Source organism: Dama dama, chromosome 13, assembly GCF_033118175.1.
Source record: "Dama dama isolate Ldn47 chromosome 13, ASM3311817v1, whole genome shotgun sequence".
NCBI lineage: Eukaryota > Metazoa > Chordata > Mammalia > Artiodactyla > Cervidae > Dama > Dama dama.
Window position 1 is genome coordinate 73673235 of NC_083693.1, and position 16559 is coordinate 73689793.

Consider the following 16559-nt stretch of genomic DNA (forward strand, 5'->3'; position numbering starts at 1 on the left):
CGTAACAGCACTGAAATGATTTCCTCTTTTTAAAAAACTTATTTGGCTGAACCAGGTCTCAGTTGCAGCACGTGGGATCTAGTTCCCTGACCAGGGATGGAACCCCGGGCCCCTGCATTGGGAGCGTGGCATCTCAGCCATTGCACCACCAGGGAAGTCCCTGTTTATCTCTTCTTGATGCACCTTGAAGAGTAGGGTTAACAGCAGAAATCAATGGAATTGGTTTTTCGTTTTGAAGAAGTGTCTATGAAACCCTTAAGGTTGTATGTGAGATCGGGTACAGGTATGCATTTGGGTTGGGGAAGGGGGTTTAGGACATCCATAGGACTTCCACAGGGGTCTTTCACCCCCTAAAAACTTAAGACTTACTCATGCAGATGAAAAAGGTAATAAGCATTGTTATTAAGTCAAGTTCAAAAAATTAAAGTTCTATTATACTGTAGATTATGGAAGTCATCTATGTTTAATGACATTTGACTAGCATGTACTTGTACAGTGTATGGCCGTTTACAGACAGCTTTTATATACATTTCGTCTTTTGAACCTCTTTACATATGTAACAGGTATATATATAATACTCTAGTTTTAGGCACAAGAAAGTAGATTCAGAGAGGTTAATATCAAGTGAAAAAGCAAATAACAAGTCAGTTCCTAAACTCAGGCTTTTAAAAATATACATATATGTATACATTTGCTTTAGCTTTTCAAATATGAAATCATATTGTATACACTTATCGACAACTTCTTGTTTTTCATGCAGTATATTCTGGACATCTTTCCATGTCACTACATATGGGTTTATATATCTATTTTTTAACAGTTTCAATGTATGGTGTTTCCATAATTTATCTAATTCCTTATTCATGACTATTCAGGTAATTTTCAATTTTCCACTATTAGGAAAAATGCTTCAGTGAAAATCCTGATATACATACCCTTTGTACATTTGTGCAGGAATTGGAGATTTGTTGAGTCAAATTGCATAACTCCATCATGTATTTTGACAGTGATTATCAAATTTCCCTCCAAATAATAGCACTTCACACTCGAATCAATGGAAACTAAAAGAGCCAATTTCATAGTTTTGCTAATGCAAAAATCTGTGGCAACACTACTATCAAGTATTTTGTTGTTGTCTTTAAATTTCTGACTGTGCTGGGTCTTCCTTGCTGCACAAGCTTTTCTCTAGCTGCGTCCAATGGGGGCTACTGTCTAGTTGTGGTGTGTGGACTTCTCATTGCGGTGAATTCTCTTGTTGCTGAGCACAGGCTCTAGACACACAGGCTTCCATAGTTGCAGCACGTGGGCTCAGCAGTTGTGGCTCCTGGGCTCCAGAGACGGGCTTGCTTAGTTGCTCTGAGGCATGTGGGACCTTCCTGGATCAGGGATCGAAGAACCCTGATTGCATTGGTGCCCAATTCTTAACCACTGAGCCACCTATTATCAAGTTTTTAATTGATAACTTTTGTTTTCCAATGTGACATTAAAAAAAAAAACACCACTTTGTTTTAATTTGCATTTCTTTTATAATTAGAAAACCTGAGCATCTTAGAGTGGGGAAGTTTTTTTCTAGGTATGACAAGAAACTCAGAAGTCATAAAAAGTCTAATAAATGCAATTTTGTGAATTGCTTATTTATGTCTTTTGCCTACATATTCGAAAATGATTATTTTTCCTTTCTTATTGATTTAAAGGAGCATTTTTATTTTTAGGGATAAGATCCCCTTGCCATATGTGTTACGAATATTTTTTCCAAGTTTGTTATCTTTTTAAATGGTGTTTTGTACCATGCAAAATATAGAATAAAAATAGCCTAAGCCTTCTGAGTTTGGGGCTATATTTAGAAAAGCCTTCCCTATTTCAAGATTACCAATATAAATATTTATTGAAGTAGTTTCTTTTTGGACTCTTGGGTTAATTTTTATAATTTAAGTCTTTGATCCATCTGGAGCTTGTTTTGGATTGAGAAAGGAATTAGGAATCCATATTTACTTTAATTGGCTAGTTGATCATTCCAATCCCTTTTATTAAATTAACCCCGTCTTTACCATATGTCGGTTTTTATGGGAGTCTAATGCTATGCTCTATTGCACTTCATTGATTTTTAAACTAATGTAATTATTTCTGGCTGTGCTGGGTCATTTTGCTGGGCAGGCTTTTCCTCCAGTTGCAGCGAGTGGGGGCTACTCTCCAGTTGCGGCTCAAGAGTTTCTTATGGAGGTGGCTTCTTGTGTTGCACTGGCTCTAGAGCACGCGGGCTTCAGCAGCTGCAGTCCCCAGGCTCCAGAGCACAGGTTCAGCAGCTGTGGCACACGGGCTGAGCTGCTCACAGCATGTGGGATCTTCCCACATGAGGGATCGAACCCGGGTCTCCTTCATTGGCAGGCAGATTCTTTACCACTGAGCCACCAGGGAAGCCCCACTGACGTTTTCATTAAAGAGGTTTCACAACATGTACTAATATGCCTAAAGGAGAGCAGTCCTGGGTGTTCATGGGAAGGACTGATGTTGAAGCTGAAACTCCAATACTTTGGCCACCTGATGCAAAGAGCTGACTCATTGGAAAAGACCCTGATGCTGGGAGGGATTAGGGGCAGGAGGAGAAGGGGACAACAGAGGATGAGATGGTTGGATAGCATCATCAACTCGATGGACATGGGTTTGGGTGGACTCCGGGGGTTGGTGATGGACAGGGAGGCCTGGCATGCTGCGGTTCATGGGGTCGCAAAGAGTCGGACACGGCTGAGCGACTGAACTGAACTGAACTGAATATGCACATTAGTGCAACGCAAGTCATTCCCTAACGTTACTCTTCTTTTTCAGAATTTTCCATAGTGATTCTTATTTACTCTTCTAAGTGAAACTTAGAACAATTTTGACAAGTCCCTTTTTAAAAAAATTATTTATTTGGCTGCATCAGGTCTTAGTTGCAGCACATGGGATCTTCGCTGCACCTCTGCCAATCTTTTCTTGAGGAGCATGGACTCTCTAGTTGTGGCCCGAGGGCTCTGCAAGTGTGCACGCTTAGTTACCCCTCAGCATGCAGGATCTTAGCTCCCCAACCAGGGAACGAACCTGCATCCCCTGCACTATTGCAAGGCGGCTTCTTAGCCAGGGAAGGGACTGAGTGAAAGTCGCTCAGGCTTGTCTGACTCTTTGAGACCCCATGGACTATGCAGTCCATGGAATTCTCCAGGCCAGAATACTGGAGTGGGTAGCCTTTCCCTTCTCTAGGGGATCTTTCCAACCCAGGAATCGAACCGCATGGACCACCAGGGAAGTCCCTAATTCTGACAAGTTCTAAAGAAAGTTCTGTTGGTTTAGGCTGTATTCAGTACGTATACTCATTCAGAAGGAACTGGCATTTTTACATTGGTGAGTCTTCTTACAGAGGAACAAGGTGTTTTCACCTTGAATTATTTTATTCAGTTTCTTCATAGAGTTTTACAGTATTCTTCAAGTAGTTCTGAAAACTTGCTGAATATATTCAGAGACTTTGCACAGTTCAACCCCAGGGGGCGCCATTCACATTGACGTCAATGATTGAGGTCCCTATTCACTGCGTCAGGAGTTCCTTTCTATACCTTACTTTCTTACTGTGTGATAGTCTCTTCTGCTATATTTAAATTAGACACTATTTTGACATGAGAAAGTTACTGATGTTTGAATATTCACTTTATAACCTGCCACGCTTGTTGTTTCTCCACTTTTTCAGTTGATCCTCTTAGGTTTTCAACATGTCATCATGATAACTAATGATGATTTCACCTTGGACTTTTATGTTCTGTACTGGCTAACACTTCCAATACAATATTAAGTGATGGGATCAAGTGTAGAACTCACATCAGGTCTTTTGATCTTCAGTCCTGATGCTCTTTTTCAGGTACATATTCAATTCATTAAATGGTTGCTGAGCCCCAGTTACATAAAAAGCATCATTCTATACAAGAAAGATACGGTAAAAAGAAAAATAAACTGTTCAGTGCTCTGGTTCATAATCTTTTCTTATCCCAATAAAGAGATCTAAGTAAGTATCTAGTTGATAATTCTTATGCTGTTAAAAACCTGACAAATTCAGTATTCTATCCTACTAAATAGAAATGTGACCCTAAAGAAAGATTATTCTCCAAAAACAGGACACGGTTTTGCTTTCGTTTTTTGAGGAGAGGGAAGTGGCCCAAAGGGCATGATCAATATTCACCTGAAAGCCATACGCAGAAAGGAAACAAAGGACCGAATCTCCCTTGAGATGCTGGAAGCAGAGGTAACGGATAGCACACGCGATGAGGCCCTGAAGCAGAGTTTAACCTTGGGGGTAAGGTTTAACCTTGGGGGTAAAGAAAGCATGAATGAGCATGTTTTCAAGCATGTGAGCTGCAGTCATGTGTAGCTAACTATCTGGTGGGGTGAGACTGCAGTGTAATAAATGTCATAGTCAAGTTAAGTATTACCATCAGGTGTTAAAAGTTAGAGGCTGTTTCTCAAAGTGGGCGAGTCATTCACTTGGCAAATCTACACAGGGTGCGTCCTGTGTGTGAGGACCCAACCTGGACACAAAATGCTGGATGAAGAAGACAGCATCCCTGTTCTCAAACAGCCTACAGTCTAGCCGGGAGTAAACACGTAAATATGTGTAGATGCATTATTAGAAATTGGGATAGGTGCTCTAAAGCAGTGGGCTCCAGCCATTTTGGCACCAGTGACTGGCTTCACGGAAGACAGTTTCTCCACAGACTGGAGACGGGGCAGATGGTTTGGGGATGATTCAAGTGTGTTACATTTACTTTGCACTTTAGTTCTATTATTATTACATCAACTCCACCTCAGACCGTCAGGCATTAGATCCCAAAGGCTGGGGACCCCTGCATCTGAAGGATGTAACGATGTGCAGAAAACAATCTGTGTGTGTGTGTGTTAGTCACTCAGTTGTGTCCAACTCTTTGTGACCCATGGACAGTAGCCCACCAGGCTCCTCTGTCCATGGAATTTTCCAGGCAAGAATACTGGAGTGGGTTGCCATTCCTTTCTCCAGGGGATCGTCCCCACCCAGGGATCGAACCTACATCTCCTGCATTGCAGGCAGATTCTTAACCATCTGAGCCACCTGGAAAGCCCTTTAGAAAAGAATCGGGTGCCATAATTTCAATTTGCAGCATCTAGGAAGCCTCCCTGAGAAAGCAGCCTCTAAGTTGAAACCTGAGAGCACGCCGTGGCAGGGGTGGTTTCCCAGCGAAGGTTCACAGGACGAGGCGGCCTTCTATCCCCTCCAAGAAGCAGAGGAGGAAGGGACTCCAGCTTGTGCAAAGGCACGAAAGCTTAGGTGTGACAGGTATGAGGAACTACAAGTATCACAGCTCAGGGAGGGAAGGTGTGTAAGCGAAAAAACACCAGGAAGAGAAAGAAAAAATAAAGACAAAAATATGAGGACAGTGGAAAAGGAGAAGGCTTCGGAGGCAGCTCAGTGATAAAAGAACCTGCCTGCCAACGCGGGGGATGAGAGTTTGATCCCTGGGTTGGGAAGATCTCCTGGAGAACGAAATGGCAACCCACTCCAGTCTTCTTGCCCAGAAATTTCCATGGACAGAGGAGCCTGGCGGGCTATGGTCCATAGACTCACAAAGAGTTGGACATGACTTAGTGACTGAGCGTGCATGCATGGAGAAAGCTAGAAATTCATTAAGTACGTGTGTCATGCTATATGAGGGAGAGGGGATCCTCCTCATTCTAAAGAGGAAAATGAATGGCTTGTCTTCTCAGTCAACTCGGAGTCTAACTGAATGGATAACAGGAATATCCGTCCTTAACAATAATCTTTCTGAGAATACTCTCTACCCTGTCTGAAACTAGATCTTTTTAATATAAATTACATTTTTGTTTACCCAACAGTAACTCCTAAAGTGGATTTTTATTTATTTAGGGCCATGCTGTGAGGCTTGTGGGATCTTAGTTCCTCAACCATGGCTTGAACCTGGGCCACTGCAGTGAAAGTGCAGTCCTGACCACTGGGCCACCAGGGAATTCCCCAAAATGAGTTTTTTTTTTTTAAGGCTGCACTGTGAGGCATATGGGATCTTAGTTCCTTGATCAAGGATCAAACCCGTGACCCCTGTATTGGGAACTTAGAGTCTTATCTACTGAACCACTAGGGAAGTCCCATGGATTTTTAAATCAACAAATGCATCTTACTTCCTACCACAGGCTCCCAACCACTACTTTACAGCAGCTGATGGCTAGAAATCACTCAGCTTTGCTGGCTGCTTCTCAACAGCCTGATAAAATGTTGACAAGGCTCTCCAAAGAGTCACTGACAAGTTCTTCCAATCATGAGTTAGCAGCATGTTAATTTTTTCTTTACAGATAGCATACCAACTCTTTTTTCGATCTCCTTTTCTCTTTCCTGTTTAAGGTTCTCAGAAAACATCAGAAATTGTTATTGAAGCTATTAAGCTTGAATGTCCTTGTTCTAATCTCTAAGAGATAAAACACGTTTGTTGGGCGGCTTGGACAGGCTGTCATTGAACCTGCAACCGGAGGAGTTTCATAATGAAAAACAAAGTCAGCACAAGCTCCAGCCGCAAAAAATTGATGCTTGAATTTGGGTGCAGTTCTAAGAATGCCTTAAATCATTCCGCTGGTTCTGTGTCTGTGAGCGACAAAGAGAATGTCACAGCCTTGTGACAAACAATTCTCTCATTCTCTTCCTGTATTTTTTCCGTCATTACTATGGTTTGAAATCCACATTTCTGTCTTATCCTGAGAGTCTAAGACATTTAAAATAGCATGAGTGGAATTGAATATATATATATATATATATATATATAAGGCGGGGGACACAGCTGTGAGTCTTTCAAGGCTGGGAGCTGAGAGACTGGGCATTAGATAGAGTGTTTTGTTTTTAAGCAGAGAAAAAGAGCACCTCTGCTGACCAGTATTCCTTGCTCAGCAAGTTCACACTGCTGGGAAGGAGGCAGTGGAGGCAGCAGTGTGCCCGGGAGCCAGGGAAAGTAAGCATGCTGTCCTGAGCACACAAGAGGGACTCCCTACAAGAGCAAGGGGAAGAAATTTGTTTTGAAAAGGAGAGGCACACAGAGGAAAATGCAGGTACAACTTGGAGACTGGGGGAGGCTCATGCCTTATGGTGGAGATTCCCAAACTTGCTTGGTTCTCAGTCTGAGGGTATCAGCAATTTCTTTACGACACCCGTCACTGCTTAAGTCCAAACAGCCTAACATGTACTTATTCCTAAGAATTTAGTAGCTGTTTGAAAAATAAACTGGACCCTGTGTAGCTTGCTCTAGTTTTGACTCAATAGCACGTACAACTTACTCATGTAAAGGGTATACAATTCAGTGGGTTTTAGTATATTCAGAACTAGGCAACTATGCAATGTTAGAATAATTTTGTCACCTTAAAAAGACACTCCAAACCCACTAGCAGCCAGTCCTCCTTCCCCCTCCCCCTTCCAGCTCTAGGCAACCACTAACCTATTTTCCGTCTCTATAGAATTGCCTCTTCCTGACATTTCCTATAAATGGAATCATAAGACACGTGGCCTTCTGTGTCAGCCTCTTCACTCGGCACGTTCTCAAGGTCCGTCCACACCATAGCACACATTGGTACCTCATTTCTTTTTGTGGCTGAATAAAATCTGACTGCACGGATACACCACATTTTGTTTATCCATTTATCAGTTAGCGGACATCTGGATTGTTTCTAATTTTTGGCTATTATGACTAATGCTGCTATGTACGTTCATGTACAAGTTTTTGTGTGGACATGAATGGCTAGGTCATTGGTAACTGTTTAAACTTTTGAGGAACACTAGACTATTTTCCAAAGTGGTTGCGCTGTTTTCTGTTCCTACCAGCAGGATATTCAGGTTTGGATTTCTCCACATACTCATCCCCTGGTATTACGTCTTACTGAGCATAGCCATCCTAGTGGGTGTGAAGTGGGATCTCACTGTGGCTTTGATTTGCATTTGTCTGATGACAGTGATGCTGAGCATCTTTTCATGTGCTTACTGGCCTTCTTGTATATCTTCTTGGAGAAATGTCTATTCAAGTCCTTCGCCCATTTAAAAGCTAGGTTGTTTTTTTAAGTTGTAGGAGTTGTCTATAATTACACACACAATTATCTTATCAGGTACCTGATTTGCAAATATTTTCTTCTATTCTCTGGGTTGTGTTTTCTAGTTTTGAGTTTTTAAAAAAACGTTTGAATTTAAAAAAAATACATGTTTGCTAGAGAACAGAGTTCTGGCTGTCAAGGGGGAGGGCGATGAGGGAAAGATGGAGTGAGAGCTTGGGATTAGCAGATGTAAACTATTATACATAGAATGGATAAACAAGGTCTTACTGTATAGCACAGGGATTTATATTCAATATCCTGTGATAAACCACAGTGGAGATGAATATAAAAAGAATGTGTATATGTATATATACATATATAACTGAATCACTTTGGTGTACAGTAGAAATTAACACAACATTGTAAATCAACCATACTTCAATTTTTTTTTTAATTTAAAAATACAGATGTTTGCTTCATCTGAACTGCTATTCTTCCCCCTTCAGTAATGTATGGTTTAAAGATGAGTATATTTTGTTGTTACTTTACTCCAAGATGTTTCTCTTTTAAGATCTAAATTCAAGTTTTGTTTCTATTAATACCTAATTGTAGAGTAATAATTTGGACAAGTCACTTCACTGCTCTCTTTTGTCATGTGTGGACAGGAGATAAGGGTACCTCCATCACCAGGTGGTACATGAAGACCAGGGTGTGTGGGAGCACTTGGCAAAATGCCCACAGAGTAGGCACTTCCTTTAAGTGGCACTGTTGTTCAGTCACTAAGTTGTCCAACATTTTGCCATCCCACAGACTGCGGTGTGCCAGACTTCCCTGTCCTTCATTATCTCCCGGAGTTTGCTTAACTCCATTGAGTCAGTGATGCCATCTAACCATTTCATCCTCTGTTACCCCTTTCTCCTTCTGCCCTCAGCCTTTTCCAGCATCAGGGTCTTTTCCAATGAGTCAGCTCAAGTGGTCAAAGTATTGGAGTTTCAGCATGTCCTTCCAGTCAATATTCAGGGTTGATTTCCTTTAGGATTGACTGGTTTGATATCTTTGTAGTCGAAGGGACTCTCAAGAGTCTTCTTCAGCACCTTCTCCAGGTGATCTTCCCGACCTAGGGATTGAATCTGAGTCTCCTGCATCTAGGCAGATTCTTTAACATCTGAGCCATGAGGGAAGCCCCTTAGAAAACCCTAAAAGAGCTCTTTAAAAAGTACTTCTATTGCAAAGCATGTGTGAAATATTAAGTATTGCATCCACTTGATAACGGTTAGAGAATAAGATGCTTTACACAAGATCAATTTGTACATATCATAACTGAACAATTCCAATGGTGTGTCAGTTTAACCAGTCTGCATATCTGAAATACAAAGTTGGAGTGGTGTATTAAGGACACTATGTTACATGCTGTTTTCCAAATTTGTTTTCCATTCCCATAACAGTGTTTTAAGAAGTACCAAGTCATGATGTGATTAATAATAGAATAAGCTCATCAACAAGCTAAATTTGAGATTGGTTACTGTATATAATGAGCCAGTAAAGAGCTCCAGTGTAGTTTCTAAAGACGCTTGTCTGTGCCCATTTTTCTTTATAAGGTCACTGTGCATGCGAGCTCAGTCATGTCCGACTCTTTGCAACCCCATGGACTAGTCATAGCCTGCTAGGCTCCTCGGTCCACGGAATTTTCTAGGCAAAAATACTGGTGTGGGTTGCCATTTCCTCCTCCAGGGAATCTTCCTGACCCAGGGATTGAACCCGCATCTCTTGGAATTCCTGCACTGGCAAGCAGGTTCTTTACCCCGGCAATCTGAGAAGCCCAAGGTCACTGTGGCAAACACTGTTTCTCTTCAAGGTTTAAAAAAAAAAACAAAACACAACACTGCTTTTCAGCATCTTAATGAACCAATCTCTGAGTTGGAAAAAACGTTTGGTCTAAAGTGAATACTCCTATGTATTAAGTTGAAAAAAAAAAATAGTATGCTCTTTTTCTTTTTTAACAGTGTTACCCAACCATTTATTTATTTATTTTTTTACATTTCAGTGGGTTTTGTCATACATTGATATGAATCAGCCATGGATTTACACGTATTCCCCATCCCGATCCCCCCTCCCACCTCCCTCTCCACCCGATTCCTCTGGGTCTTCCCAGTGCACCAGGCCGGAGCACTTGTCTCATGCATCCCACCTGGGCTGGTGATCTGTTTCACCATAGATAGTATACATGCTGTTCTTTTGAAATGTCCCACCCTCACATTCTCCCACAGAGTTCAAAAGTCTGTTCTGTACATCTGTGTCTCTTTTTCTGTTTTGCATATAGGGTTATCGTTACCATCTTTCTAAATTCCATATATATGTGTTAGTATGCTGTAATGTTCTTTATCTTTCTGGCTTACTTCACTCTGTATAAGGGGCTCCAGCTTCATCCATCTCATTAGGACTGGTTCAAATGAATTCCTTTTAATGGCTGAGTAATATTCCATGGTGTATATGTACCACAGCTTCCTTATCCATTCATCTGCTGATGGGCATCTAGGTTGCTTCCATGTCCTGGCTATTATAAACAGTGCTGCGATGAACATTGGGGTGCATGATATACATTGGAGTTGCAAGGATATACAATGGAAAAAAGACAACCTCTTTAACAAGTGGTGCTGGGAAAACTGGTCAACCACTTGTAAAAGAATGAAACTAGAACACTTTCTAACACCATACACAAAAATAAACTCAAAATGGATTAAAGATCTAAATGTAAGACCAGAAACTATAAAACTCCTAGAGGAGAACATAGGCAAAACACTCTCCGACATAAATCACAGCAAGATCCTCTATGACCCACCTCCCAGAATATTGGAAATAAAAGCAAAACTAAACAAATGGGACCTGATGAAACTTAAAAGCTTTTGCACTACAAAGGAAACTATAATATGTAAGGTGAAAAGACAGCCCTCAGATTGGGAGAAAATAATAGCAAATGAAGAAACAGACAAAGAATTAATCTCAAAAATATACAAGCAACTCCTGCAGCTCAATTCCAGAAAAATAAATGACCCAATCAAAAAATGGGCCAAAGAACTAAACAGACATTTCTCCAAAGAAGACATACAGATGGCTAACAAACACTTGAAAAGATGCTCAACATCACTCATTATTAGAGAAATGCGAATCAAAACCACAATGAGGTACCATTACACGCCAGTCCGGATGGCTGCTATCAAAAAGTCTACAAGCAATAAATGCTGGAGAGGGTGTGGAGCAAAGGGAACCCTCTTACACTGTTGGTGGGAATGCAAACTAGTACAGCCGCTATGGAAAACAGTGTGGAGATTTCTTAAAAAACTGGAAATAGAACTGCCATATGACCTAGTATGCTCTTTTTCATCAACAAATATTCCTCTTCTCTCCCACCTCCTAGATTGTCCCACTGTGCCCATTCAGTCCCTTGGTGACAGGATCCAGGCTTTAGAGGCCATCTATCAGCTAAGGACTGCTGAATACATGCACTTGCTAGTGGGCTAGACTTCTATCCAGACCCGATTATTCAACTGCCTCCTGGACATTTCCTATTAACGCCTCATAGACATCCCACACCCAACATGCTCAAAACTGAGCTCCTGGTCTTCCTTTTTTTTTTTTTAGAATTCTGTTTATTTTCCTGGGTCTTCGTTGCTGCTTGGGCTTTTCTCTAGTTGCAGTCAGCAGAGGCTACTCTCTAGCTGCTGTGCTCAGGGTTCTCACTGCAGTAGCTTCTTTTGTTGCAGAGCTCAGGCTCTAGGTGTGCAGGCTTTAGTAGTTTTGGTGCTCAGGCTCAGTAATTGCGGCTTGTGGACGCGAGAGCACAGACTTGATAGTTGTGGCTCATGGGCTTCGTTGTTCTGCAGCATGTGGGATCTTCCCGGATCAGGGATTGAACCTGTGTCTCCTGCACCAGCAAGTGAATTTTTTACCACTGATTCACCAGGGAAACCCTAATCCTCCTTTCAAAACCTGCTCTTAACCAGCCTTTTCATCTCAGTTCATGGTACTTCCATCCTCCAGCTGCCCATCGTGGGGTCATTCTTGACTCTTTCATATCTCCCACAAGCCACCTCTTATCTGCTGGGAAATCCCATTGAATTTACCTTCAGAATGTAACTAGGATTCTCTAGTCTTTCTTAACCTCAACTGCCACCACTTCTCATCCAAGCCTCCATCATCCTTGGCCTGGAATACTACTGCTAGCCTCTGAAGCGGCCTCCCTGTCCACTCATGTCTCCCTGAGTCTACTCTCAAACCAGCAAGCAAATGGATTCTTTTAGTTTCTATTAATTAAAAAAATTTTTTTTGGCCATGGCATGCGGGATCTTAGTTCTTCGATCAGGGATTGAACCCAGGTCGCCTCCATTGGGAGTACGGAGTCCTAACCACTGAACCATGAAGGAAGTTTCCCAAATGGATTCTTAAAGCCTGCAATTCTTAAAGCTTCCTCACTCACTCTGCTCTGGCCACACTGGCTGTCTTGCTATTCCTTGCACATGCTATGCACACTCCTGCCTTGGGTACCCTGTGGGATTTTTTTCCTCTGCTCGGTCAGCTCTACCTAGGTCTTCCCATGGTAGGGCAAAGAGCTAAGGGTGATGGCAGAAGAGTTTGACTGGAATGGAGGAGTCATGCAAAACAGAATAGTATGAATAATCAAAGTCATTGAGAGTTTTGGGGGCAAAATAATGTAGTATCTAAAGCATTGTTTCAAGAAAATTATCTTGGTAGTTGTCTATTCCAGGAAAGTTGAGAGAAAAAAAGTGAAATGAAGGAGAGGCATATTGCTAAGGAAAGCTATATGCAAGAAGCTATAATGACTCAACTTTGAGAATATGGATAAGATTTAGAGGCTGATGAATCTGAGGCACAAATCCATGTAAAAATGCCCAGTTTGAAACTGAAAATCAGTCAGGCCCAGTTATATAAATTTGGTGTTATTTATTGAGTTGAGTGTGTAGCAGGGTAAATGAAAAGAGGAAAACTATTAAATTTTTCAAAGGATTTGGATGGGACAAAGTGAACAACCTATTATTACTGTGATCACAATCAAATGTTAAATTTATATAGAATAAAACCTTAATAGAACCCTAACGTTATAGGTATTATTGATAATTGAAAGTTGTGGTTAATTTGAGGGTTAATTTCTGCTAGCTTAGGTTTTTTTTTCTTCTCCAAGTATTATTATTTTTTCCCCCGTGGTAACTAAGGAACACAGTTGAATTATTTTTAGACGATTCAGGATGTCACTACCCTTCAAGGAGATTATACACATTTTCAACGTAAAATAACATAGTTATAGGAAATTGGGGGTAAATCCATGGGAACTAGAATACATTGTGGCATTTATAAAGACTTCTGATACCTATCTGACTTTTAGCAGAAGACATAACATCAGAACAATTGTAACACAAATTTTAGGTGTTTTAGGAATCTATTCTTTAAGTAGGATTTTACTCTAGAGCTTTTCTGCCAACATGCACATCGGCTACGGGATGTCAGCGTCAAACGCATTATTACATCAGTGACGCTGTCTGCACTGGCATCTGCTTGCTTTGTGATACGTAAAATGTTTATGATTTAAACTCCTCTTTACAACATACCTCCCTCTACTTCTTTTGTGACCCTCCATCTATGATTTGTACTGAGGGAACAGAACCCTGTTGGTGTAACAAATATTGGCCTCGCACTCCAACTCCGCGAAAGTCTGTCAGAATGTTTTATCACTTGAGAAACTCTTACTCTAGTGCAATATGCTAAGAAACCCAGGGATAAAAGGGTGATGGTTTAATCCGCGTGCCTGCTTTACAATCGAGACCGAGTACAGTATATCCCCACAACTACGCGGAGTAAACCATTCTGCAGATTCCACTTGAGCCTGATACAAAAATCAACAGCCTTCAACTTTATGAGAGCTCTTAATAAACTGTGGAGCAAGAGAAGGGAATCCTGCTTCGATTCAGTATCTGGTTCCCAAAGTCATTTCCCCGACCCGACCCCTCCCCTTTTCTCTCAACACCTGGTGGAGACAAACTTAAGAAACAGAAGCGCCGACACAACCTGCTTTCCTGAAATTAGCCAATGCTCACCACAGATAGGTATGCAGATATTTGACTAACAAACACAGATGTTACGTATCTACACGTCCACTCCCCGCCAATCCGTCTAAAAAAAGAAAAAAAAAAAAAAAAAAGATGAAGCGGCAAGCTGAGGTCCTTCTCGGAAACGGATTCTGGGAAGCGCAGAGGGGCTTCCTGACTCGCGCATCCAAACGGTCGCGCAGGGCAGCCTAGCGGAGGATCAGGACAGAGGGCCCGCCCCCTCCCAGCCTCGGGGCTCCCCCGCGCCCTCCCCTGGGTCAGAACACTGGGGCTTCCGCGCTTGTTCGCCGCACCCCACGCGCCGACCCCGAACTGCCGGCTGCTGAAGCGGCTCCCTCCTCAGCCCCTAAAGGTCTCGGGACCTCTCAGGGCAGGGCCTGAGTTTCCCTCAGCGCCGCCAACTTCAGCCCGGCCGCGGCTTTCGTCAGCCGGCTCAGTCCAGTCAGCCCACCGGCCCTACCCTGCACCGCAACACCTGCGCGCCTCTGGGGTCGCGCCGAGGCCGCGCCCGGCGGGGGGAGGAGCCTGCGGACGCCCCGCCGCGTGGAGCGCGCCAGGTGAGCACGCCTGCGCAGTCGGGCCGTAAACAAGCCCGCCCCTTCTCCTCGCCAGCCTCCGCGGGGCCGGCTCGCGGGTGGGAGGGGCCAGAAGGAAGGGGCGGGGGCGTGGGGGGGGGTGGAGGGAGGAAAGAGCGAGAGCCCGGGGACGGCGCCTGCGCGGTGGGCGTGATCCGGGCACTTAGGGCAGGATGAACGCTGCTTTCCAAGATGGCGACGGAGGGAGGAGGGAAGGAGATGAACGAGATTAAGACCCAGTTCACCACCCGGGAAGGTCTGTACAAGCTGCTGCCGCACTCGGAGTACAGCCGGCCCAACCGGGTGCCCTTCAACTCGCAGGGCTCTAACCCTGTCCGCGTCTCCTTCGTAAACCTCAACGACCAGTCTGGTAACGGCGACCGCCTCTGCTTCAATGTGGGCCGGGAGCTCTACTTCTATATCTACAAGGGGGTCCGCAAGGTACCGACCGGGGGCGTCAGCGGGACTTCGCCCCGGCGTGGGCAGAGGTCGGGGGCAGGGCGGTGACAGCGGGAGGCCGGGGTGGCCGCCGGGGTGGCCACCGCTCCCACTTTGGAGTGGGCTGGTAACTCCACCGGAGTGCTCCTGAGGAAGGGGGGATTCGGGAGGAGGAGAGTGGCGGCGGCGGGGGCGGTGGAGAGGGGCCGCGGGTGTGGGGCTCCGGCCGTGAGGCCCCCGGGAACGTGTGGGGCCGGCTGCCGCCCCTCCAGCAGGGTTTGTCAGGTTCTGACACGGCCGGGGAGCCGGGCCTGCGAGTCCCCGGAAGAGGTGGGGTGGCCGTCTGGTCGCGGCTTGGGCCGCCTCGCCTCCCGGGGCGGGTTGCGAGTCCGGCTCTGGGTGAGAGACCAGGGGCGGCTGGGGGCAGATTTGTAAGGCGGAACCCGGCAGGGAGGCGGAGAACTCGGTCAGAAATGGACCGGCTCGGCACCAAGGGCCACCTCACCTGCTGCCGCACCGCCACTCACTAGGAGCCTCTTCTGCTGTTAACACTTGGCCGTTTCAAAAAAAAAAAAAAAAAAATCATCTGAGGGAGGCTGGCTGTCAACTTGTCTCCGCGGAGGGAACCTTCCTTCTGAGAGATTGTTAAGGGAGGGGTCATCTTGTCCCTTACAGTATGGAACGGAATGAGGACCACACTTGGGAGTGGAGGAGATGTTTTCAGTGAACTGAGCTGCTTCCTAGGGATGCTGTAGGAGCGTGCCCAGATCCATCCTCGTCTAACAAGTCAGACTGTATGTGCCCAGCAAGGGAGGGATATGCCTTAAAAGCTGCTTCACAAGAACCATTATTCTGGGCGGGCGATTTTAACAGTAATTCTGGCAAGCATGTAATCATCCTCTTAAAGTATCTCTTTGAAAGAAGGAACTTATTAGAACTTTTCTTTCATTGACTACGTAACTGTGTTCTCATTGAGAACTGCTTACTTTTGAGGTACGCTGTCTGGGAGTTGACTCTTGGGAAAATGAGGAAATTAATGCCCTCACCAGCGGCCCCCCCCCCCCCCCCCCCGCCCCCGCCAGCACCTGGGCGTGGGAAAAGGTGTTAACAGATTAATTTATAAATGGTCAGTTAGTGTGAAAATAGATTGTATGTATTGAAGGGTGAACGTTTCCCAGGATATACTGTATTCAGAAGCAGTGGGTTTTTGCTTGGTTACAAGATCTAGGAATGTGGCAGTGATATCTAGATAGAGCAAGTTGTCTCATTTGTTCTAGGTGAGCCTTTCTGTTAGTGTCTGTGCTAAGTATACTACTGTGTTTGAGGTATCCTGTTATAAATTACTGCAGGTAAATCG

General features: G+C 44.0%; 1 protein-coding gene across 13 annotated transcripts in view; it reads left to right on the forward strand.

The window, feature by feature from the left end:
- Positions 1–14900: 14900 nt before the first annotated feature.
- The window catches only part of WDR20 (WD repeat domain 20), a 65531-nt gene continuing 63872 nt past the window's right edge, over positions 14901–16559 (forward strand). For 2 of the 13 annotated variants that reach the window (XM_061159448.1, XM_061159442.1), the window contains exon 1: positions 14902–15205. In XM_061159448.1, the coding sequence (XP_061015431.1) occupies positions 14957–15205 (249 nt within the window). In that variant the 5' untranslated portion in view covers positions 14902–14956. Of the gene's footprint in view, positions 15206–15877; positions 15997–16559 lie in introns of all 13 variants that reach the window. The other 11 variants (XM_061159445.1, XM_061159452.1, XR_009695480.1 and 8 more) reach the window with 10 other exon arrangements.